This window comes from Armigeres subalbatus, chromosome 3, assembly GCF_024139115.2.
Source record: "Armigeres subalbatus isolate Guangzhou_Male chromosome 3, GZ_Asu_2, whole genome shotgun sequence".
NCBI lineage: Eukaryota > Metazoa > Arthropoda > Insecta > Diptera > Culicidae > Armigeres > Armigeres subalbatus.
The window spans coordinates 163939071-163966357 of record NC_085141.1 but is presented as its reverse complement, the minus strand read 5'-3'; the positions used below and the strand labels follow the sequence as shown (position 1 = coordinate 163966357).

Genomic DNA, 27287 nt, shown 5'->3' with positions numbered 1-27287 from the left:
ACGTCCGCCGTCTATGCAGTGGACGTCCAAACGTCCCAAACTAGCTCACCTTTGGGGTTCTCAGGGTTGCCTTACCTGCTCAAGGGATTCACGAGGGAATAGCAGAAAGAGGACAAGACAACGACGCACTTACATGCATAGGGATAGCGTATGAAAGAAATTTACCGTTCAAATACATTTTTATATAATTTATTTTTTCCAATTCATAGTGCCAGGAGTGGGTTAGTAAACAGGGATAAGGAATGGATGCGGCCGATTAAAACGTAGGGGCCCATTGGCGACATGCGCGCGGGTGACGTACCTTGGACGACTGTTCATTATCGCCGATAGCCGGCTGGGCTGCTATTTGGGCACGAAGGCTAGGGTGGTGGGGTTCGACGAGCGGGTTGGCCTGCTGGCGGGATCGGATTTCGGCTTCACGAAGTGAACAGCCGGCGTGGCCGAAAGGTTGAACACGATGACGAGGGCTTTGCTGTTTGTCGAGGCTTCTTCTCGGCGGGTATTCGAGGCGGCGGCTTCTTCTCGTCGGTTTGACTACCGGCGAGGCCGGATTCTGGCTTCGCGAAGTGAACAGCCGGGGTGGCCGAAAGGTTGAACACGATGACGAGGGGCTTGCTACTTGTCGAGGCTTCTTCTCGGCGGTACCCGACCGTGGATTCGTGGCGAGAACAGCCGGCGGGGCCGCAGTCGGACAAACACGAGGACGAGGGTTCTGCAATTTGCCAGCGATTCTGCTTCTCGGGTTGGCTTTCGGCGGTACCGAGGCTTCTTCTTCTCGACGGGTACGCTGTCGACGGGACCGGATCGTGGCTTCGTGGAGAAAACGGCCGGCGTGGCCGTAGTTATAAAACTCGGGTACGAGGGCTTTCTACTCGCCAAGGCTTCTTCTCGGCGAGTCCGGATCATAGATTTGCGGAGGAAACAGCCGGCGTGGCCACAATGGACAAGCACGAGGACGAGGGCTCTGCGATTTTGTAGACGGGACCGGATCGTTGCTCGTAGAGGGAACAGCCGGCGTGGCCGTAGTGGTAAAACACAAGGGCGAGGGCTTAGCTACTTGTCGAGGCTTCTTCTCGGCAAACTCGGCACCACTTAACGACGCGCAAGGGTTTCTTTGTCGGTCCTGCACCTTTCCGGGAATTTAACCCTTCGATGATTGTAAGCCACTCACGAACACTGTCTGCACTACTTGGCCAAATCACACGATCTCAGTACCACGTGAGTATGGATCACTGCCTTTTACGGGAATCTTCTTAGTTTTCAGGTCTTTACTCGACGGCTTTCTGATCACGACCCCCCGTTCAGTTCATCGCTACCTCTTCGGATCCCCGATTTTTTCGATTATCCCCTACCCCATTCGTTGTCGGCTTCGGCAGCGGATATGGTGTTGCCTTTTTTCTTGTTGAATCGGGCGAAAAGTGGGAAGGGGGATAGGACAGATTTGCACTCTAAATATCAAAGTAGGCCAAATGCCTAGAAATTATTCCCTAGAATTTTAACGGTATGCAACTGTGCCGATGTTTGCTGGTTGGTACCATTTTCGGTAACAATCGTGAATTTCGCATTACCGTCGTATACACCGAAACGATTGTAATTGTTATCATACTATCCTGTACTAAGAGTTCCAGACTAGTTTTATAGCCAAATTATAAAAATGTTCATTTTTATCGTGAAATGAGAACACGAAAGTTGTGAAACATGTGATTCGACAGAGCAAACCAAACATCGTCTGGACATTCAAAATTCATCCTAAATGTTTACCGAATTTCAGAGACCGTCTGATTTTTCTTTATTTATGATTTAAACATGTTCCAAATGTGTTGGTGGGAAATTGAAGTTACACGTTCAAAATGATGGGTACATGTTGGTCACGCAACCGAGTGAAAATTAAGAATAGCAGATTATTGCTAAATAAAAACAGATACATCTTAATGCTAAATTAGTATATCCACAAAAGATAATGTGACATTGTCGCAACGTGTTTGTATAGAGTTCTGGTAGATCAAACCTTTAGTAAATTTTTGGGAAATAATATCCAATGGGTTTCTACTCCATTCAATCTCAATTTGGTATGACCGGGCCTTAAACATCATCCGTTGGCCGAGATAAAAGTTCTAAGAATAATTATCATAATAAAAACAAGAAAAGAAAATCTTCCTGAACCAGAGTCAGTTAAAATTCATGTTTATGGGACATATTATACGATTACATTCACAATGGGACTCAAATGCGGTTACTTTCAAGATGGGACAAATCGACTTGGTATTTTTTTCGAAATTTTTAGAACAAATTACATAGTTTTATTTAAAAGCATACAAATATAAATCAAAATATAACCATTCGTCATCAAAACTCAAAAATGATGAAAAGTCATATGGGACAGTTATGCGATTACAGGCAGTATTGCTGCTGCGAATAGGCCTATTTACGAATTACGTAACCAGGTTAGGTCCCGCAGCATGCAGACGAAAACGAAATTTACTCTATAAAAAAACTCTTATTCTACCAGTGCAGTGGCCCTTTATGGACATGAAGCATTAACGTTACAATACTCGAAAGAAAACTAGAAAATGGTGTGTGGCGCAGACGCATGAATCATAAGCTGTATCAAGTATACAAGGAAGAAAATATTGTGAATCGTATAAAATACGGCAGTCAGTGGACTGGTCACTTAGTGAGAATGTCGGAAGAAAGAATAGCAAAAACAATGTTCAACAGAGAACCAGATAGGGGCCGGCGACTTCGTGGAAGGCTTCGGCGACTTGGTGGAATCGAACCTGGGGACCCTGAACGTTCGGAGAAACTAACATCGCCCAAAACCGACGATTAAAGAGCTCTACAATACGCCAGGCATAGGTGTAACGACGCTGTAGCCAACCAGGTATCCAGGTAGGTTGGTTGCGAGTAAATCTTCAACATCTCACCTGATACAAAGCATTGTCAAAATAAACATCTTTCTATGCCCGCCCTTGCTACCTCCTCGCGCCAGTTAGCAAAAAATAAATAAATTACTTACCGGTTTGACATCCTTATCGTCTTTGTCCAAGATGCTCTCGATGTAATCCCGCAAATGGATGTAATCATCCTGAATTGAGTTCTTGAACACAACATCGTAGAAGAGATTCTTCCGGAAGCAAGAAGTTTTAAACTTTGCTATTGGCTCTTTAAGCCTCAAGTTTTTGAAAATGTCTTCGACAACCTTCTTGGAAGCGGTTGCAGTCAATGCAATCCATGGAATCGACGGATACTCTGATCGTAGGTGGCCCAGCTTGAGATAGTCAGGGCGAAAGTCGTGGCCCCATTCGCTGACGCAATGTGCCTCATCGACGACGACATACGCTACTTTTTTGTGTTTGACCAGCATCTTCATGAGCTCTTTGAAGGTAGACGTGTTGGCCTGCTCTGGCGTGATATATAGAAATCGTATGTCGGTGCGAATACTTTTCAGATCGTTGAGTACGCGATCACGGTCCTTGTTGCTCATTTTGGAATTGATTGAATCCGCTGGAATTTTCAACTTAGCCAACGTATCGAGCTGATCTTTGATCAGAGCCAGTAGCGGCGAGAAAACTATTGTGACTCGGTTGTCCTGCATTACACCGGGAAGTTGAAAACATAATGATTTTCCTGAACCCGTTGGCATCGATACGTAAACATCCCGTGTTCCTAGAAAAAAGAAGGTGTTGATATATTGTTTGAAAAAATTTAAAGCGGGATATCGACTTTCAAATAAAGCAACATTGAAAAATAAATAAACCATTTGAAATCCATAGATAGGGAAAATAAAATCTTTGAATCTTTAGCGGGATTACTTTCCATATTACGCATAATAATTTGAGTTCTGTGTTCTCAAAATATTTAATTCAAAAACGTTTATCAATAAAAATAGCATAAAATTATAAAATATACTGACAAATCAGTTATACGCAACGCAACGCTCTTTTCAGTGATGAATCGTGATGCATACGCTATACTTACTTGTAATTATTGTTTGAATTGCTTCCTTCTGCAGTGTACTCTTAAATTCACTGTGTCCGAAATATTGCTTCAACTTTTCTTGTAATATTCCATCGGAACTACCTCCGTCTTCTTTCTTCACTTTTTTCTCGAAAATACTCGCCAGCTTTTTGGCTGGTGGTTCGAGCTCGAATTTGTCCACCGGTTTTGGCTCAGGCGTCTTCGGAGGCGACGGCACATCTTCACATATATCAGAATAGTATTCGGGGCTTCCTGTGACAGCTTCTGGGTTTTTGGAGTCTTCCTCCCAGCTGTTTTCCAACGAATGGGATTCTCTTTTGATTTTGTCGGTTTTGTCGCTTTCGGTTTTGATTTTCAAGGAAGCATCTATATCTGGAGTTGTACATTTATCTTCGGTGCCACTATCATTATGTGGTTCCGGTTTGATCTCCTTGGAACGAATCCGCATCCCGTCATCATCATCGGGTAGTTCGCCTGGTTCAGGACTACTGACGCTCAATTTGTCGTAAAAATCGTCTACCATTTCATTTTTAACTTTAGGAAGATCATTGTTACCTGGCACTTCCATTAATTTGTCCTCCTCAGAATGCTCTTCCGGAAGATCTTGTGTTGATTTCACTTCTTCTTTATCCAATGCCTTCTCATCGACATTCTCTTCACTTGTTCCTTCTCCTTGATCATTAGGCACAGTGTCATCGCCTTTGGTATCTGACGAATCCAATTCGTTTGGCTCCGGGAGTCTTCTTTTGTCAGTTCACTGGCACCGGTACTGTTTTCATCCGACATTTTCAAACTTCCGCCCAATTTCTTGGCTTACTGAAATTTAAAACACAAAGTGCCGGATCCAAACCTAGACTTTATTTTACCACCGTCACTGAACGTTTCCACACGCGCCGATGTATTTGGATGATTAAAACATTTCCGCGCGCGATAAGTCAGTAAAACGGATCGCAATGTCTATAAACGCATCGAAATTAGAGAAAATTTCATCGGGAAAACACTCGCGATCCAAAAATGTCTCGCACCACGAAAGTTTTTTTTCACGCACTTTTCTTGTCAAAATGCCAAACAAAAGATGGCGCAGAATGCCCATCGAATTTTAATCGGACGATTGAAACTCGATGGCCTTGTACACGAAAGAAATAAACTATTCAAAAGTGAGTTTTAAAGTGCACGGGTAGAACAAACTAGAAATACATATGTTGTTTTCAATCTGGCATCCCGGATAAAAATGTACTATTGGTTCAATAGTGTAAACAATTGAATTACCATACAATATACGGTATACAATAGGATACATTGTTTCTTGATGGTTGCACAGATTGTATTGCCTGATTTTCTCAAAATTGCACGCGGTGAACCCTTCATGAAAGGTACCGCCGCGCTTTCTGCACCCCGTTTACTTGATTCTTATGGGTGAATAGCATTGCGGTGTATCGTTTGGCGCGGCCGTACCTTTCGACAGTCATTCGCCGCGTGAAGTTTTGTGCAAGTACCCATTTGGGAACATTACAAACGCCGCGCAGTGTATCATATCCATAAAATCTGACAATATCAACGCTGAGGATACAATACATCAACATATTTCTCTAATGTAGCAATACAGTCGGGATTCGCTGGTTGGGATCTTAATACTTGGGTCACTTTTTAGTTGGGCCTCCGCTGGTTGGGCCATGGCCCAACTAAAAAGCAACCGAACGTCAAAATTCAATGTAAACACGGAAAACGGGATTGGGCGTCACTGGACATCATTTGTGATGTTCAAGTCGAAATACACGTGTTCAAATGGCTGTCAGTTGACCCAACTAAAAAACCGAATTCGTTAGTTGGGCCGAGGTCGTGGCCCAACCAGCGAATCGCGACTGTACAGCAGAGGCGTCGCGTCCGCATGTGCAACCTGTGCACTGCACATGTTGCAATTTTATCCCCAACATTTAAACTCTAGATAGATTTCTTGTCTTTTCTAATCCAAGCATGTATTTGAATTATGTGCATTTGAAAGATGTTTCATGCAAATTTGACTATTAGATACATAAACGGAAAATATGCATGTTTTTTTTATAGGTGGCAAATGATGTGAGGCAACCACATGCTGCGATGGGGACGCGTTATATTTTTCTTTACGATACCGGACCGACCCACCGACACCACATGTTGTATCAACACGGAACTTTCAGCCGAGAACGTTTTGTCATGCATCATACTCGCATTATTTTGTATGTGTGGATCATCTGCTCTAACCGCAATCGGCGATGTATAGGTAGTCAAAGCGTTCCTCGCAGGCAGTGCACGGTTTGGTGCCTATCGAGAACCGCTTTGCGCGATTCAGTGAAGAGAGCGCGATCGGAACAAAATCGAAAGAGAAGAGTAAAGCGCGCGCATTTTTGCTCCCTCAAAGCGTTCCATGACGAAAGTTCCGCTTTGTATAAGCAACGCGAAGCAAAAGCGCTTTTGATATTGGCCCGTTTGGGATGGCCCGTTTACACATCCACTAATCCTGACGACAATGTACTGCCCGATAATACTAACGCGACATTAGCTCTATTTAAACAGAAATTGTCATCACGCAGTGCACCAACTGCTTCAATTTCGGGCACGGCACCAGGAACTGCCGCATGAAGCCGCGCTGCAACAAATGTGGCGAGCTCCATCCGACCGATGAGTGCGACAAGATGGAGGTTGCTGATCCAAAATGCGCCAACTGTGGCGACAAGCATCGGGCTACAACCAAGGACTGTCCAAAGCGGGCGGCGTTTTTGGAAATCAGGAAGAAGGCCTCCACCAGGTCCCTGCCGAAAAAGAACCGAGTTCCTGCTCTCAACGAGGTGAACTTTCCGGCCATCCCGGCTCCCCGGCGAGCGATACCAATTCTTCCACCTTTGCAGCCACACAAACGGCTGGCGGCTGCTGCAGCATCAGTTCAAGCTCCAACATCATCCACCAGCGATTGGCCCCCGCTTCCTCCCCCTGGATTCCGTCGTCAGGATAATGAGCTCCTTCCGGCCGAGGGCGACCCACCGCTCTACACATCGGAGCAGCTAGTTCCGATTTTCACCCAACTGGCAACGCGACTTCGCGGTTGCAAAACTCGCTTCGACCAGATCTTCACCCTGGGCATGTTCGTCATTGAAAATGGCTGCTAGGGTGGGTCTGGTCAATTGGAACGCTTGCTCACTAAAGAGCAAAATCATCGAGTTCAGCGATTTCCTTCAGGAGAAGGAGATTGATGCGGTTTTCATCACCGAAACCCACCTGAAGCCCGAGGTAAGTGCAACAATTCCGGGTTTTAGGCTGGTGAGGTTCGATCGAACAAGCTCCAGAGGGGGAGGAGTGGCAATCGCCTTGCGAAGCAACATCGCCTGCCGCCTGCTGCCGGACTTCAAGCTCAAACTCATCGAAGCCGTTGGAGTGGAAGTCACCATTTCTGTCGGAGTCGTCACTCTCATCGTGGCTTACTGTCCCACACAAGCCAAAGTCGACGATGGCTCGTCGGCTGAGCTACGAAGGGACATAGTCAAGCTCACTCGGCAGCAGGGGCAGTTCATCATCGCCGGAGACCTGAACGCAAAGCACCAATCGTGGGGAAACACCGTCTCCAACCGGAACGGAGTCGTCTGGTCCAACGACGAACTAGAGGGCCACTACACCATCCTGAGCCCTGACAGCCCTACCCGGTTGGCACGGTCCGGGGCCCATGCTACGCTCGACATCTACATCACGAACATGTACGATCACGTTTCCCAGCCGGTCGTCTTCCAAGAACTGAGCTCGGACCACTATCCGGTGATGGCTGAGGTTGGATCTTCAGTAAATCGGCACGAGATAACAAGGCGAAACTACCATCGAGTGAACTGGCAGCGGTTCCAGCAGTGCGTCGACAACTTCGTCGATTATGAGGTGCGTCCGGAGACGCCAGAAAGTATCGACCGCCAGCTGTGCGCCATCGAAGAGGCAATCTCGGTGGCCCGGGAGCAGCATGTCCCGAAGGCTCGGCAGGTAAGCAACTCCTTAAACATCGATACACTCACCAAAGATTTGATTCGATTGCGGAATGTCACTCGCAGGCAGTTCCAGCGTACAGGACTGCCTGAGCTTAAGGCACGCTGCAATCGAATCACAAAATTATCAAGGCCAGAATGGTGGACCTCAAAAATAACGACTTCTCGAATAAGATCCGCACTCTCCCAGATTATGCTAAGCCGTTCTGGAAAATGACCAAAATACTAAAATCAAAGCCTCGGCCCATTCCACCTTTGATCCCACTAGACAATAATGGCTCTAAGGATCGCTTGATAACTCCTGCAGAGAAGGTCGCTGAAATAGGTCGTCACTTCGTCAGCTCACACAATCTTGGGCAGAACATCGTCAGTCCACACGAAGCAGCCGTCAACGAGCATGCTAACAACATCCATTTGATTCCCAACGACTTCTCGGAGGAGTTGGAGATCTCAGCTGGCGAATTGACGGCCTATATCAAATCATCGAAGAATATGAAGGCCCCAGGCTTCGACAGCATCCTGAATCTCGAGCTCAAACACATGAGTGCTCCGTTCTTTGAGCACCTCTCGCTGATCTTTAATCAGTGTCTCCGGCTCAGCTACTTCCCATCGTCCTGGAAGTCAGCGAAAGTCATCCCCATCCGGAAACCTGGGAAGGATCCTTCCTCCCCCAAAAGTTATCGACCCATCAGCCTTCTCTCAGGGTTATCCAAGCTATTCGAAAAAGCTATTCATCATCGGTTACTTGAGCCTGCCGAAAATCTCAACATCTTGCTCGAGGAACAGTTTGGTTTCCGACGTGGTCGGTCAACTGTACACCAACTGACCCGAGTTACCAACATCCTCAGACGGAACAAGTTTGTCTCGAAAACATCCGCCATGGCCTTACTCGATGTCGAGAAGGCATTTGACAATGTATGGCATGATGGCCTGGTGTACAAACTACAACGCTACAATCTTCCCAGCTACCTGGTGAAAATCATCAACAATTACCTGTCGGCAAGGACATTCCGGGTCTCAATCAGCGGAGCGAGTTCCAATGCGCACAACATCGTCGCAGGCGTCCCCAGGGCAGTATCCTCAGGCCCCTGCTTTTCAATCTGTTCACCTCCGACATGCCAGAACCTCCAGAAGGCGGCATTCTGTCTCTGTTCGCAGATGACACATCCATCGTCTACAACGGTAGAGTGATCAGAGCGCTAGTGGCAAAACTCCAACGAGGCCTGGATGCCCTGACAGAGTACCTCACCAGCTGGAAAATCTGTATTAACGCGGCGAAGACCCAGGTCATCATTTTCCCCCACTCCAAATCCCCTAAACTTGTTCCGCCTGGGGACTGTAAAATCATCCTCAATGGCACGACTGTGGAATGGGCCGCTGAGGCCGGCTACCTTGGCTTGACCCTCGACAGCAAGCTTATTTTCAGGCAACAGGTTGACAAAACGGTGACAAAGTGTAACGTTTTGTTGAAACTACTGTACCCTTTGATCAACCGCCGGTCGTCATTGTCCCTGAAAAATAAGCTTGCTGTCTACAAGCAAATCATCCTCCCTGTGATCGAATATGGCATGCCGGTCTGGGAGAGCTGCGCTAAAACCCACCACCTCAAACTTCAACGGGTCCAAAACAAATTCCTGAAGGATGATCCTCAACACCCCTCCCAGGGCAAGAACATCCGAGGTCCTCCGTCTGGCCGGGATAAAAACCTTGCATTAACGCTTTGGTGAGTGTAAAGCAAAGTTTAGGGTCTGTTGCTTCCATTCGGATCACGCTCCAATTAGGGCGCTAGTTCCAATCTAGGTTATCATTTTTTTTATTTTAAATATTAGTGTACATAGTAGTTAGGTTATCAAATTTTTCAAAATGAACTAATGCCTGCAATAGGCTTCCATAACATACTAGAGAATTTTCAAATTACTTCCTTTTCAAAATAATAATAATAATAAAAAACTAATAACAAAGATGAAGGGCCGTGTGGCCAAACACTTACAATGTACACTAGATGTAAAATCAAAGCAAATAAATAAACATACTTTTATTGAGAAAAAAAAAAACTGCTAATAAGAGTAATAAAGCCTGTTTATAAATACGCCTGTTATATTCGACGTTGAAGTATCCTACAATATTAACATATTGTTAACAGACATTTCATCTTCTGATGAAAATCTATATTGTCGCAGAATTAGCGAATATGAAACGGGTCAACATTTTTTAAGAAATTTATTTTTAAAGGTTTTTTTTTTCGAGGAATCCAATATATTTAGTTAGGGAGGGGGTAAGTTAAATGCAGAGGAGCGACCAAGATTTTTTTTATGTACAGGTTATCCGACTTCGTCAGTAGATGGGAATAACCAGCGCGGGGGGGAAACATACATTTTCAGTGCAAAACGTAAACAAACGAGCATAAATTCCATACAAAAATCCAAAATGGGTGAGTTGGGGATATTGACAAGTCGGATAACCTGTACGTAAAAAAATCATGGGAGCGACATCCAATTTTTTTACTATGGATTTTGACAGGTTTGCCTATTAGTTCTTTTTTGGGGGATAAATTTATCCCCCAGTGTCAAATTACCCCAATACTGATTTATTTTGCTATAGTATGTGCGTGAATTTTGAATGTTTTCGTTTTTACAGGAGAATATGATGCAAAACGCCCATACCACTCAATAATGCAACATTATACAATCATGAGAAAATAGAAAAAAATTAAACGAATTATCAACTAAAACAAATTTACACTCGATTCCATGCTTCAAACTTAAGAATGTTCAACTTATTTGCTCAATTATTTAGAATGCTAGTTGCACAAGGTACTGTCTATGACTTTGATCGTTTTATATCATTTTCACCCTCGCAATTGTTTATGTTGCATTCGCAGTGCACTCGTATTGGTGATTCAGAAAAGATGTGACAAAGATGGCGTAGCTTGTCATCCCTTTGGTTAAATGTCAATGGTCATGGTCCACACAAATTTTTTGAATTTTTTTAAGAGCAAGTTTCCATGCATCTCGACATCTGTCCAGTCCAGAATATTGATCAATGATATAAATTGTAAATAGAATAATTATTAATTGAGAAGAGTAAAGGGCTATGAACTTCATTGTTCTCTTTATTGTACAGACTTTATTTTTCTGATATGACATGCTAATTACAAATTATTATTAGAGCCTTTGCATGATTGATATATTCCAGTTTCCTTTTCTGTATTTAATACTTCGTCTCATTTTACGAATAACTCAAATTAGAATTGAAAGTGCCAGCTCAATAATTTCCGAATAGATATATTGCTTATTTGTCACATTGGAAACGATTCTGATGATAGTAATTTTTAATTTTACTTAACTCACTTTGAAGCTTAGTTAAGTTTGAGTTAATTCAGAAAATAAGAAGTAGCTAAGAACCAGTTAGATGCAACAAAATAAGCAAACACATTCTGCCCATGATTTCATAGTTGACATATCAGCCATTGCACTTGCGCGTGTATTTCGAATGATTTAAGGACAAACATAACAGATTTATAACATTTTAACCCGTAAGCACCTAAATTAGACTTGGAACATGCAACGTATCGATGTTACAGCGGTTTTAGTGACCTAGTGAAGGCGTAATAAAATAAATTCGCTTAAATTTCGAATGGTTGATACGCCAACTATGAAATCATGGGCAGTATTGAGATATGCGCTGGAAAATAATTTGTTTATTATTTCAGGTCCTTTTTATGTGTTTTTCTCGAAATATTAAAATAGTGCACAGGTTAAAGAATTGATCACGCGACGCCTCTGCTGTACAGTATCCCCCCGCTTATCCGGACCTCGCTAATCCGACGGCTCGTTAGTCCGGATCTCGCTAATTCGCAATTTTCCGGATTAAAAAGTATCAACACCCATTTAAACACATTATGCTGTCAGTTTTCAAATTTGTGCTGTGATTTTGTTTTGGTTAATTTGTATGGATTTGACAGTCGGATTAACGAGAGAAACCTCGATAGTCCGGCCATACATTTGTCGGATCAGCGGGGGTATACTGTACTTACAATTGTTTTTGAAACGTTTTCGTACGTAAGATACATACATTGATAACTTTTGAAACGTTTCTTTACATTGCATATAAACTATACAACAATATTTGCCTCATAGCGCCAAATATGCATTTTTTCCCTTTGAATTGCATTGTTGACCAGTAAAGCTGTCACTACTGAGAAATCAAAAATCGTATTGTTTTACTATACAAATACAATACAAATCATTGTATTTTGAACAGTTTTGTTTAGATATTTCAACAATATATCAACCATACACTCTATTGTGTGACGAAAAAAATGTATGGAAAAATCTCAGATTTTGTATAGTTACGATACTTAACAACCCGTACATTCTATTGCGAAAACTTCATTTACATTTGAGTAAATGGTTCATAACAATGCATTCTAATGTATTTCTATGGTTTCATTTACAATATAATCTATTGCCAATTTAATGTTATTAATAGTAGTGTTACAATAAATTGTATTGTTATTCTACTGTATTTTTTATTCGGGATCTCTTTCATATGAAATATTTATATGGAATATTCCATTGGCGTTTTGATGTTGCATGAAGAAGAAGAAGCAGAAATATGATAATCGAAAAAATCTTCACGGGAAACCATACGAAAAAGTTTTTAAAACTCTTCCCAAATATTCTAGAAGCAATTTAATCATTGACGAATTCGTCAATGATTCAATTAAAAACGAAAGGCTACCCGAATAAAAAATACAGTAGAATAACAATACAATTTATTGTAACACTACTATTAATAACATTAAATTGGCAATAGATTATATTGTAAATAAAACCATAGAAATACATTAAAATGCATTGTTATGAACCATTTATTCGAATGTAAATGAAGTTTTCGCAATAGAATGTACGGGTTGTTAAGTATCGTAACTATACAAAATCTGAGATTTTTCCATACATTTTTTTCGTCACACAATAGAGTGTATGGTTAATATATTGTTGAAATATCCGAACGAAACTGTTCAAAATACAATGGATTGTATTGTATTTGTATACCCGCATAATTACAAACTGTAAATGGATATTTTCCCGTGCGGTCGACAACAGTATCCTTTACTGTTGACAACTGTAAATGAACAATCTCATATAAAGTTTTAACAGTTTGTGGTACGGTTATTTGACAAATAACAATATGTTGAATGGGTTGTTAAGTTATGTCACCATAAAAAAACGTCTGTTTTCGCGTGCAAAATTTTCGCTCAACAGTATGATAAAATGTTGACATATAATGCAGGAAATAGAAAACATTTCAGAGACAGCATGTTATATGTTGACATTTAGTGATGTTGTCGAGCAGTTATGGTTGAATCGATCGAAAAGTATACGATAACCGCAACGTAAACTGTGAAGCTATATCTTACATCGTAATAATGATTCTGACCATATAACATGTTGTTTTTTATTATGCGGGTAGTAAAACAATACGATTTTTGATTTCTCAGTTGTGACAGCTTTACTGTTCAACAATGCAATTTAAAGGGAAAAAATGCATATTTGGCGCTATGAGGCAAATATTGTTATATAGTTTATATGCAATGTAAAGAAAAGTTTCAAAAGTTATCAATGTATGAATCTTATGAAAGAAAATTTTTCAAAAATAATTTCAAGTATTGCTACATTAAAGAAATATGTTGATGTATTGTATCCTCAGTGTTGATACAATCTGTGCAACCATCAAGAAACAATGTATCCTATTGTATACCGTACATTGTATGGTAATTTAATTGTTTACACTATTGAACCAATAGTACATTTTTATCCGGGTACCTTACACCTCGGGAAAATTTTCCGTCGGATTCTGGTCCCCGTGCGTTTTAAATTGGACCGGGACCATTCCACCGATTCGTTTAACTTTTAGTTTAAATTTGACACTTCGATGGTTATTTTCCCATCGTGGTTAAAATTTTACTCCGAAGCCGACCCATTTGAGTTTTGACAGATTGATAGTTATTCGGAACGAAATGGATTTGGCTCCAATTTTCTCGCGAACAAAGTTTAACTATTGAACTGTCAAATCTAACCATGCTCCGGAGCAGGGTTATTTTTAACCACGGCGAAATAATCATCGAACTGTCAAATTTTAACTAAAAGTTAAACGAATCGGTGGAATGGTTCACAGCCTATGTCAAATCTAGAGTGCTTTGAGAATAGGTCGTATGTGCAAAAGAGAGCCTCTCTTCGGTTACATTCTCTTTCGATTATTACAAAGCTATACACAAATTTATGTTGGATTTTTTGGCAGATATCTAAAGGCAATAACTTTGTCTAGCGTGCTAAAGTGAAAATGTAGCAGAAAATGCTAAACTTGCCGATCTATTAGCGAAAGAGAGCGTGAACAAAGAGAATCACTCTTTTGCACATACGACCTATTCTCAAAGCAATCTAGAAATGACACGTGACATTTTGAAGAGATTTCACTCTCTAGCCTCAGATGTTATATTTAGAACAATGTACCATTGGACAAAAATAAAGCACTGCTCAAGCGTTAGGGTAACTGTCCTATTTTGGACCCCTAGAGGAAGTGCATCCCAATATATGATTATATCTTTTGAAACACAGGTTCTATATGGGCGGAAATGACACCATTTCAAAGATGAAAGTTTTTTTTTATGAAATAGAAATTCGAAATGAGCTTCAGTTATTGATAAATCAGTGAAATTTGCCATTTTGAAATGATTGCTGAAATGAAAATTTTCTTCGTTTTGGACAGTGCAACATATGTTGGACCCCCAAATGTACACATTTTGGACACCCCCAATTTAGTCTCTTCAAAGTCGAATTTCTAATTTATCCTGGTAAATTTCGTCGAAGCCAAGTCTTATCTTTCGATTGGCATGCATCAATGAGAAGATTCCTGCGTTTTAAATTCACAATTTCGACAAAAATTTATTGTGTACGTTCTAAGATTTTCAGTGATGTATACTTTTAAGCGTAACGCATTGTAACGCTCGCCTTCTTGAACAAACTCATTTCCTCGAAATTTCATCTAAATATCGCTTTTTCGCACGGAAAACCAGTGAAATAGATGCTGAACAATGTTAATTTCCTGAAGCCAATGGGGGAATTGGGTCCTAAAGCCCTACCTCATTTATGGTTGCAAACGATAGTGCATCGCTCAAGAATACTTGAACCGATGTTATAAAAATTCTGGTAAAATTCTAAATCAGTATAAACAATATTTGTGTGTTTAATACATTTTGAGCGACGATGGATCGGGTGATGTGCGTAGTTCGAGTTTCAGGGGCATTCTCGAGTCCCTTCGAAACGCGTAGAGGGTTACGGCAAGGTGATGGTCTCTCGTCCCAAGTAACACCGAAAACATCATTATTACCGAATATCTAATAATGATGTTGAATAAAGGTCGGGAAAATGAAATACAAAACATGTTATGTTCAAGGAAAGCTATGATAAGGTTTTTGCAAAACATACAGCAATTTGATCAGAGAAGAAGTTTCATACTACATTCTCACAACTTGCTGATAACATGTCAGTTTTTGACATTTGTTTGGTTTTTTGAGATGTTTCGTTTTACATTCTCACAACATGAAACATGTCTACAGAAAGATTTTACGAACAATGTCATAACATGTTAATTTTTGACATTTGTTTCGTCAGAATATATTCCACAATGATAAAAGTTTAACGTAATTTAAACATCTTTTAAGATCAATGTTATGAACGTTCTTCATCGACCCTGTTGTTTATCGACAACTCGCCATATTGTTTTTCTTTTGCAGATTCGAGAATTTGTTTACATATCAATTTCAAAATTATGCTTCGGCATAGTTATATTTTTCTTCAATCAATGGCGCATGAATTTAGGAGAAGTAAAATGAAAAGTTAGCCAATGAAACATGAGCCGCATATAATGTTTCGACCGAGACTTCGAAACAAATTTGATTTATTTATTCAGTTTGTATATGTTTATTATTATTAATAAAATAGTGTTCATCATTTCATGCATGCTTGTTTTCATTCGTTTTTTGTATAATTTTTTTTTCTTTGAACGTGTTGGTCAGCATTTTTGTTTTGTTATTCAATTTGACAGAACCATGTTGAAAGTCGGTTACTGAAAACATCCTTAGTACTTAAGTTTAGTCTTGTGAATGTGCAATCAAAAACAAGGTTGCAACTGAAAGATGTTGAAAATATCGATAATTTTTGCGCTGCTTGGGTCGTGTGAAAGTAATCAAAGCAGTTTTTCATACTAAAACGTAACATACTATATGTTCGAAAGATGTATTTTTTACACTCATACAACAAACCGTGTTACTTGGGTTGTCTGCTATTCAACATCGCTTTGGAGGGAGTAATACGAAGGGCAGGGATTGACACGAGTGGTACGATTTTCACGAAGTCCGTCCAGTTATTTGGTTTCGCCGACGACATTGATATCATGGCACGTAACTTTGAGAGGATGGAGAAAGCCTACACTCAAATAAATCAAATGATATATTTTAAATGGATTCGCACTTAAAACCTTAACTGAAGGCATAAAATGGACGTATGATTTTCAATCAAACGCCTTATGAAAATTTGCCACAAGGAATCGGTATGAATTTCAATAAGTTGCCTTATGAATGATGATTTTCATTTGAAAAAAAAGTGAAGTGCGGCAGACTGGGTTCGAACCATGGACGTCGGGGTCGGGAGGCCGGTATGTAGACTACACGCCCATCGACGCTTGATTACTCAGGAAGGTAACTGCGTATAAGAATTACTGTTGGTGGAATAATCAGTCGAAGATTCATAAGGCGCCAGTTATGAATTTCGATAGTCCAGTTCGCTGAGTGTAATTTAGGATTTATTGCGCCTAATAAAAAATATGGTTAAGCTATTTAAAACGCAATATTGAGTTGAATGAATTTAAAGTGCATTGAATAGAAAATAATATGCTGCACATACAATTTAAAAAGCTTGTTATAAGGCAAAAATAACAACAAAAAGCGTCAGACGGCAAAATCTGCTAGTCGGATTATCAACGAATTTGATCATCTTTACCATATCAGAAGCGGAATTGACTAAACGGTAAGTAACCAAAATGAATTCTCATCTTGATTCTCATGGTTTTCCATTTTCCACTAGATTCACTATCTCTTCGATCCTTACATTTTTTTTCTAAACGGATCAGGTTGGATCAGGTACATATACTTCGGGAACTTCTTTTGAACAGCATGCGGCAGTTCTTCACCAGCGGAAGGAATCCATTTCTCGAGGCAACTGACAGTCCAACCAAATACCTCATCAAAAGTGAAGGAAATCAGGAAATATAAAGAAGAAAAATGAATTGAATCAAATTTAAAGACGCAGGTGTGCACCGGGAAAAAGCGGTAAAGCCGAATCGATGCATACCTGCGCAGCATGCACTTATAGCGTCTTTATACATGGGCATTGGGCCTTTATAATGAAAATAAACGAAACTTGAATAAATAATGTTGCCTATGTTTGAATATAATTTCTAAATATAAACATCCTTGCTTTCCGCTCCCTTCAGATTTTTGTTAAAAATTAAAAATTACGATTTGACAGGTATGTACCACACATGTTTCGGACAGCAGAACGAAGGGAACCGTAGCGACAATCTTTATCTAGTAACTAAAATATCTTTTGTCAAACAAGACTGAAAATGTCGAGGAAGCATTTTTCACCTATTTTTAAATTTCAAATTAAACAATGTTCCTTTCGATGTTTGAGTCAAATGAAAAACTGACGCGTTTAGGATGATTAACTTCGTCGTTCCCTGAAAGAAAATCGAATATCGATTCTTCATTTTAAGACCCGATTCCATTGTAAACTCAGGATTTGTTAGAAAATCTACGGTAACCTACGAAATATATGCCATTTGAAATCGAAACAACTTGACCAAAATTTCACGTTTTCTCTATATTTGAATTTTTTTTTGTTCAATCAAAGTCTTAGAAATTTCAAAATCTAAAATTTTTTTCCCAAACAATGCCCGAAGTTCAAAAACTTGATCGAATAGATTCAAATTGCTGTAGTGTTTCGAAGAGAGGGATAATGAATACAATTTATTTTCTGCATTTACTGCATTTACTTATGCAAAGCAACAAATTTTCTAGGGGGGGGGGGGCTAGCAAGATCCTAGGTGGGGCTGAAGCCACCCCTAGCCCCCTTGTAGTTACGCCAATGCTGGGCGCGAGTATTAGCCGTTTGGCAGCGCAGTATCATTACTTGACACTTTAAATACCTGTCGCTACTAAACGCGCTGCTATAACAGTAGCGCGACTGACAGGTGACCAAATTTGGTAGAGCGGTAAGAGCGCTGCTATTATTTGATAAACTGTCAATTGTCAAACGTCACTGCTACGGAATACAGCAACCAAATTGAGAGCCGAAAATATTGACCGATACGGGAACGAGTGACGAAACTAAGATGACCGCGCTGCGCGGGTAATTAAAATGCTTGCGATCGATAATGATGCTTTTTACCTTCTAGCGAGTTAAAAAAGTGAACTTCGTACTTCGTAGATGAGTTTTTTAAAACTTTTTTTGGTACTTTATTTTTTTCTGTGTAGCTTTGCAAAAAGAGCACACACATACAAAGTGAGCACTAGCAAGTTTTGTTTGCTTGACAAACATGCGCAGTGATTATATAGCTTCGTTTCATTTCAACGTGATTAGAAAGATACTGCGAAAATGTAGTCCATCTCATTTTATTCAATACTTCTTGACAGAAGCTAAATAACTTTTAGCATAGATCATTAACGGGAAATAGTGTTCAATTACTTCTCGCACAGAAAAGCAAAAATTCGCATAGGAAAAATGTGGTGTTCTTGAATTGAAACCAGCTTCACTGTTTAATACAATCGTATTGCACCGAGCGAAATCTCGTCTGCATGTATTTCTCGACAATCTTGAAAGCTTTGAAGATGATTTACCAGCTATTTTGGTTCTTAACAACATGCCTCACATTTCTGTTCAACGCACTGTGGCTTTGCTGCAATTTTGCCTCGATTGGAATCCCGTGGCTTATGCTGCTCTTTTTCTTAGTTTGCATAGCTTCCAAATTTGTTAAGCTGAAATGTCCGGCTAGTGAAATTGTGCAGTCGTTGTTGCACCGAAGTGAAAAACTCGTCGGATCTGAGGTGCTGTACTGGCCGATAGTCAGCAGAGGTGGGGCTTTCGATGCTCCTGAGAACTCTCTCGCAGCCATAAATCACGTATGAGTCATTTCCATAGTTAGCACAATGTGACTTTCAATCGGTTAGGATTAAATTAATTTGTGTATTTTCAGTGCTTGTCACAGAAGTGCTACAATATACTTCTTGATCTCAACATCACAAGCGATGGACATCTGATAGTGCTGAGCCGAACGACTTTGGAGAAAGCTAATATAAATGAACCCATTCATAAGTTGAAGTTGAGTGCTCTGGAAAATTTCAATATTTCAGAACATCATCCACTAGGGTAAGTAGTTTATATCGTGTTACAGATAGAAAAATGAGTATAGATCAGTAATTGAGCAATGCGAAAATATACGGTAAAACAAGTCATCGGTCTATGTGAATGTGATCGAAAAGATTAGCATGGTTAAATAACAATATTTGACCCTTGGATGCAAACATTAATTATTCTTGCTTCAAAGTATATGTTTGCTGTACTATACCAAACAATTTTTCGTGTATTGAAATGATTTTTTATTAATTTCAGGCAACATTTTCAATCAGAGAAGATACTTACGTTTGAGAGGTTGCTTAAACTGTTGGAGACTAATGAGTTGACCGTGTTTCTGCTAGCATCACATACCAATGCTAAACTGATAGAGCTTGTTCGAGAGGCCATTGGAAACAATTCACTTCTAACGAAACGTATTGTGTTCTGCTGTTCATCACCGATTGCTATTTATCAGGTAGGTTGATTAATCACGTCGCTTGAACTGCCCTCTCAGCAAAACACTCCTCTTGGCGGAAACTCTTTCGGAAAAGAGCGTACGTATCACGAAATTTCAGCATGATGAAGTATTGGGAATGAGTGTGCAAATGGATCTCAGTTAGGATAAGTTAATAAGTGACTACTAATTTTTAAGCTATATTTCATTATGTCTACATTACGGTCGTTCAGAGAGCTGCTCGAGTATTTAACAAAATGCTTTTGCTGCACTCGACAAACTACTAACTAAAGGCAACATCTTGGCAATTCATTTTTATAGTGAAGCTGTAAACTAATACTTCGCTGGTACTAAAAGCTGGAAGAAATGCTGCACCATAATGTAACCATTATGAGTCGTGCAGACTGTGCGCCTGTAACATGTTACGCCTGTAACGTGTTACGTATTTTTGTTCTGGGACACAACAAGACTTTGTTGTAATGAAGCAAGTTCGACAAAACTACACGAAAGTTCTCACACTCTCGAACACAGAAAAGAATCAAGAAAAGAATGACTTCCATTGTGTGATGTGTCGAAATCCAACAAAGCATGGAACAAAGTGAACTGATCCCCCCGTTATATTATCAGGTAATTAAATACCTTACATGCAGTCCACCGAACGAATCACATGGCGTGGAAAGCGACTGGGACGTTTTCCTGCACATTCACTTATTCATTACTCGCAGTACAAGGCAGATAATCGACACCAGAACCTGACCATCGTGAGGAAGGGCAGTATAATAGCCGCATCGAAGATGCACGAGCCCATGACACGACGATCAACGTGAGTGATCTAACCAGCAAGCAAAGGGACTCGGGAGCAATCCATATGGCAGTGCAACGTTAGGCACATCGTATAGTAGAGGGGCCAGCCTCATTCACCCACACGCAGCTTTGCACTACTCGCTGCACAGAAAGCACCCAATATCGCTGAGCTATAGCTATAGCATACAGTGCAAGAAACGTCAGGCGGCAGAAATGTAGTATGAATGTTCGTGTAACAACGCATATCTACAGCTCGGAGAAATGAGCATTCTTACCAGATTACTCGCACCCTATATTTGTCAGTAGAAGATGTTCCACAAAGAAGAAGAACAATATTGGAGCAGTACGATAGATAGCCGCTACAATCGACGGCGTACCAAGAGCCAGCGGTCCCAAATCCACTGAAAATATTTCTCAAAAACGATCTGACCGACACAAGAATGCTAGGTGTGCACTGAGCAAGGAGGATAGATCGGAGACTGCGGGGCTTGGTTCACCGAGCTCGACCGAGTATTTAAGTGAAAGTGTAAAAACTTTTCCGAGTGTATCGTGTAGAAATACATTTTCACTTTGTATGAAAGAGCGTGCGTCATACCCACTTTCATCACACAAGCCCACAAGTGTAAAGAGTACAGGAAAATGATAATATGCTGCTTACCAAAATGCATACATTTAGGCTTCCATGCAAATAAGTTGTTGTGAGTGCCCAAATATAGACTTTTTCTACATACAACAGTAAATACACGCGACCGAAAATCACTCTTTATCGATGTTTCTTCTGGCTTTAATCACACGCACGTGTAAACGCTCTCGAGTGTGAATTAATACACTTCTCTTTACTTGTAAAATCTTTACACATTTCAAGTCGAAGCGTGATGTGCAGCTATGGACCGAGTTGAATGGAGGAGACTTTTATTTACTGCTCAGGCCACTCTGGTCTTAATCTGAGAAATAATAATAATAATAATGAGTACTAAAAACTTGTTTAAATTGTGTGTGTGTGCACACTTAACTCATTTCACCGTATTCGGTAAATTTTACCGAAATCTCAACAGCAGAACTGTTCGGTAATTCATTTTACAGATTTTTTGTAATTTTGACGTAAACTACGTCTAAGGGGAAGACTCGGATACAGGGTGACAAATGAAAATTTCCAAATTCGAGACCGTCACGAAATCATGTAAGATTTTGAACGTTAATAGCGCCTTTATCTTCCGATGGATTTTTGAGATTCATATATCAAGCGACTCGGAAATTCTCTACCAATTTGTCAATTGTATTGAAACTTTGGGTTATGAACGTTAAAATAGGGTATCGGATCATTTTGGCAGCACCCTCTTTTCTTGTCCGCTAGAGTCTCGTTTCGGTCGTCGCCGTTCAGTGCGGTTGGCTTTTGGACTCTGCTTTTTGTGCGGTGTTTCGCAATGGAGCCGGACCAGTGACCGCGGTTGAAACAAATGTAACAAAAATGCGTAATGTAGTGCATGCTGTATAAAAAGCCTTGCAGATAGGGGCATGTTTGTGCAGGCATGAGACGATCAATCGTTATCAATGCCAATGCCCTTGCTAGTAATGCAATCATCGCAATGTAATTGCACAAACATGTTTATATTAAAAAACGACTGGAAAAATGTTAAGCATTTTTTTGCAAACTGAAAACTAAAAAGGCCGTTACACATATTTATGGAAAATTATGATCTCCGCAAAGTCAAGGGGGAGGGGGTAATCTTCTTCATCTATTGAATCTAGCGGCGTTAAAATTTGAATGCAGAGGTTTTTGGGGCCGGGGAAGGTTCTTAAGATGGTTCGAGGCCCCATCTCCTCTTTGAAACCTGGCTCCTATACAAATAAAACACCAATTTCATCACTCGACACTCGAGATCAAGCAAATGGAACCAAATCTGGCGTGTGGAGGTTTTGGAAGAGAAGATATGTTTCTGTGATGGTTTGCAACGCCTCCCCCTTCTGGAAAGAGGGGCTCCCATACAAATAAACCAAAAATTTCTGCATAACTCGAGAACTAATCAGAAAATAAATCAATTTTAGGCGAAATAAAGTTCGTCGGGTCTGCTAGTAAAAAATAAAAATTAAAATGGAAATTTTTTTTTTTAAAACTCCTCGGATTTGTTAAAGAATGTTTTGAAAGTTCTCAAAATTCACCGGAATTTTTTTTTTGTTGCCCCTCAAATTGTTTTTTTTCAGCAAAACAATCCGAAGGGGGGGGGGGCATATTTTTAAAAAATATTTATATCGGCCTAATAATATTTTGTCCAATTAAATGCGCGTCTGAATCAGAAGGTTTTAACTTTGATTCAGGAAGTGTGAATGCACTTAAGATATTTTCATAATACGTGGGTGCAATCATGCGGTATACGACAAAAGCTTCGGAACGCATACGTTCTTGCAACGGGCTATATGAGTTACAATAGAGCTATTACCTTCTTGCTCCCTGATTCTAAAGTCTTGCAATGATATTAATAAAATGGTTGCACGAATATTTTATCCATAGAATCATACTCAAATCTGCATCATCGAGGTTTCATGCACGAGCTAACTCGCCTGCGATTTTGAAAGGGGAGCATCGCGCTTGAGTTTCTCGGCCAGAATCGCATCGCTTCGCTCACTCGCCGAAAAATGATTTCGTTCTAAAAAGCGTCAAAACGCAATCGAGTCGTATGTTTTGTTCATATGTGCAATTATTAGCCATTGTTTTAGACGAAAAACAGTTAATTCAATGCATTCAACAATGAAGAACACGTAAATATCATGCAATGATGCAAATTGCGATTCGAATCATGAGCAAATCTATAGGCCATGATTCTGATGGGATTTGGCATGGTTTGAATCGCCAACAATTTGCATATCTTAAGATACGCTAGTTTTGTTCGAAACCAGTGACATAAGTAATCAAATGAATTTTCTAAAAATATTCATGCATGATGGCACTACAATCCTCAATGAACAAAACTGCCTTACGTAGTTTACGTTGGGCGGTTGTGTCTTGTACATAACCCTTCTAATTTTTTTCCACTGCTCAACTGTCAAAATCACCGAAAATCAGTTCAATTATTTACCGAACAGTTCTGCTGTTGAGATTTCGGTAAAATTTTACCGAATTCGGCGATTTATTTTAAGTGTGTGTGTGTGTTTGTTAGGTTACAAAATTGAAATTTGCATAGCTTCCTATTTTACAAGGCCAATAATTACCACATTCATTGTATTTTAGTTGCGTCAGCTTTGCCCTGATCTCGTTTGTGGACTATGGATGGAAAAGTCGTCACTTTCGACAACCCAGCAATACCTCAATGCTTCCACTATTCTGATGTCGGTCTATGGGGCAATCTTTCGTAACATAATATCTCCAGTTATCGGAATCAGCTTGGTGTTCATTCACAAAGACGAATTCAATGCGTAAGCGAGTTTTTTGTATGTTACTGGAAATTGCATTCGAAGAAAACACCTTTTACCCGTTCTAGGCAAATATCGACATTATGGCACAACGTGGGCGTCCGGCCCATAGTTTACACGATCAACTCACCGAACGAGAAGCGATATTTCCAGCAAGTAACGAAAACTCAATATCTGACCGATTCACTACGCTCAGAACCTCAGGTGATTTTTCGAGGGAAGCGCAAGTAATTGAAGGTTCGACTACTGCCTAAGTAGGTATACATAGTGGTAAAGCATCGTCGAGTCAAAATAGTGTGTGAAAAAATCACGAGTGCAGCGTGTGAGACGTAGTGTGTATCATTCATTCTAGAGGCCATCTCGATAAGCATTTCTTGGAAGCTTTATGTAAAGTTTTGTGTTCCTTTTTAAGCAGCTGATTTTTTTAAATAGTATATTTATGTTTAATTGTAAGACCATTTTACTATTTATCGATGAGAGTCTCGCTGAAGAGATATTCATGTGGATTAGTTAAGGCTATACACCTGTGTGATTGAAAATAAGATATTGTCATCACCTCTCTTTTTTCTTTTATCTAACTAGACCGTACTATACTCATACGAATTACGATTTCGAATAAATTTACGAAAAAATACAGTTTAGGTTTTATAAATTTGTTCAGTTTCAGGGAGTTGAAATCATGAAATATTCGTCTACCCAACAATGATCCGATGATTTTGTTTTCAATTTACTTCAATTTTTAATCACAAATCATCGGAGGGTTCGATAGATTTTGTTGGACATAAAATTGCTATTCAACTGATTTGCTAATTGACGAAGTTTGAATGAAGCAACTTAGCATAACTATCCGTACTAAATAAAAAGCTGAAGTAGGGTACACCACCCAGAGAGTGGATACCAAAATCAGAAGTATCAAAACGATGAGAAGAAGACTGCCAACGTACGGCGTTCGGCACACATGTCATCTCCCTCTTTAATTTACAGTGCAGAAAATATATTGAAAATAGTATTCTTTTTCAAGCTGACGTTTACACATTTGTTTTGTATCAAAATATATGAAAAAATAAAGCTGTAAATATGTGTTTTAATGTTTTAAAAGATGACAGTAGTTGGATTATTGATGGACACAATTAATTGTATGAAACACATTCTAACATCCTTTCGTAACGCTTTTGTATTGATAATATATTTGCACAAATGAAGATATTATCCCTCGATTAGATCAAGCTGTTATTATCTGCTTAGAACTAGTTGAAAAACTACCAGGAGAACTGTTGTTTAAACACGGTGGTGAGGCACTGGCTAGAGCGCTGCACTGGGTAATTACCAAGGTTTGGGAGGATGAGGTTCTGCCGCAGGAGTGGATGGAAGGTGTCCTGTGTCCCATCTACAAAAAGGGCGATAAGCTGGATTGTAGCAACTACCGTGTAATCACATTGCTGAACGCCGCCTACAAGGTACTCTCCCAAATTTTATGGCGCCGACTAACACCAATTGCAAGAGAGTTCGTGGGGCAGTTTATGGGTGAACGCTCTACTACAGATCAGGTGTTCGCCGTACGTCAGGTATTGCAGAAATGCCGCGAATACAACGTGCCCACACATCATCTATTTATCGACTTCAAAGCCGCATATGATACAATCGATCGGGACCAGCTATGGCAGCTAATGCACGAAAACGGATTTCCGGATAAACTGATACGGCTGATCAAGGCGACGGTGGATCGGGTTAAGTGCGTAGTTCTAGTTTCAGGGGCATTCTCGAGTGCCTTCGAAACGTGCAAGGTGATGGTCTTTCGTGTCTGCTATTCAAAATCGCTTTGGAAGGGGTAGATTAGCCGTTTGATAACTGCAACGCATTCTGGGCGTCAAACGGTTGTAAATCGACGTCAGATGCATTAAAAGTGCATCTGAATGTGCAGCGCGATGGAGCTGTCATTGAGTTTGACATCAGTTTGAACAAGGTTAAAATACTTCAAGTTTCCATTTACTTCCGCTATATTCACTTATGTATCATCAGATACGTATTTCGTTTTCTACTTGAAAACTTTTTCAGTGTTTTGTTATCGACTGAAGAAGAACATTGATTTCTAACTTTAAATATGGAGTACAGGTACAAAAGGTATGAATTACGTGGGTACTATTAGGGCATGTCACTTGTATCGGTTCGTCGTCGTCTTGTGGGTATAGTAATTAAAAGATACACTGCCGCTAACCGCAAGTCAGACTTATCTGTATATGACGCCCATATCCAGATAAGTCTGACTTGCGGTTAGCGGCAGTACAGGTGAATCGAATTAGTAAGTTTAATTGTTTTTGTTTGTAAATTTCTAAGCTTTCTGCTCACGTCAAGTTTCCAAGGATTTTGGATGTGTCTGAGAATCGATATGTTGTTTTTAGTTAAATGGTGAGCTTCGATAAATATATGGTCTGCTACTTTTGATTTGAAATGATAATGTAAACCTTTTTCTGTGTCTTTGGTTGCTTTTGTGACTTCTGCCAAATGTTCTTTGAACCTCGTGTCTAATGTTCGTTTTGTCTGTCCTATGTAGATTTTGTCACAGTGAGGGCATGATATTTTATAAACTCCCGATTTCCCCAAGGCGTCCACGGGGTCTTTTGTGGTTCCAAGTAATGTTTTAAGTTGGTTGTTCCTGCTGCTGAAAACTAGTTCGATACCAAGGAGCATTTTCAAAGTTCTCCAACAGTACGCGCTCGACCTGAATTTCATTACTGTTTATCAGTAGGGTAACGTGTTGAATAAATTTCAGTTCTTATTTTGCGAACAATAATTATCCAATCAAAAGATAATGGTCTTCAGGTCAGCGTACTTCATAATAACTTTGAAAAAACAGCTATAGGATTTCGTTGGCTGTGCGACCATTAACTGACTCGGACCAAATGCACGCAGACAATGGGAATGCTCGTATGTAGGGGCCAACAGGCGTAATGCTCTCCTTAAAGACCAGCAGCCTTTACGAGATAATATTATCAATTCAGTAGAAATCCGAGTTATAGCCGCTAACGAAGTTGGATTTTTCTCACAATCCATACGTCAAACCTAATTTCGGAAGTGGTGCGCTGTATAGCGCACCACCAAATGAAAACAGCGCACCACTTCTTGGATTGTGAGAAAAACCCAACTTCGTTAGCGGCTATAATTCGGTTCTCTACTGAATTGATAATAATG

The 27287-nt window shown here is 40.2% G+C and overlaps 2 protein-coding genes across 2 annotated transcripts in view; one reads left to right on the top strand and one right to left on the bottom strand.

The window, feature by feature from the left end:
• Positions 1–5048, bottom strand: part of LOC134225750 (ATP-dependent DNA helicase Q5-like) — a 66105-nt gene extending 61057 nt beyond the window's left edge. Inside the window, 3 exon segments of the mRNA XM_062706094.1 lie at positions 3017–3666; positions 3979–4716; positions 4719–5048. Coding sequence (XP_062562078.1) covers positions 3017–3666; positions 3979–4716; positions 4719–4764 — 1434 coding nt within the window. The 5' untranslated portion in view covers positions 4765–5048.
• Positions 5049–18656: 13608 nt separating this feature from the next.
• On the top strand, positions 18657–25174 carry LOC134220122 (glycerophosphodiester phosphodiesterase 1-like). The gene is made up of 5 exons (XM_062699111.1): positions 18657–19218; positions 19293–19465; positions 19709–19907; positions 23917–24101; positions 24167–25174. Exons 1-5 carry the CDS (start codon positions 18895–18897, stop codon positions 24327–24329), a joined length of 1044 nt encoding a protein of 347 aa, XP_062555095.1. The 5' UTR covers positions 18657–18894; the 3' UTR covers positions 24330–25174.
• Positions 25175–27287: the final 2113 nt, after the last annotated feature.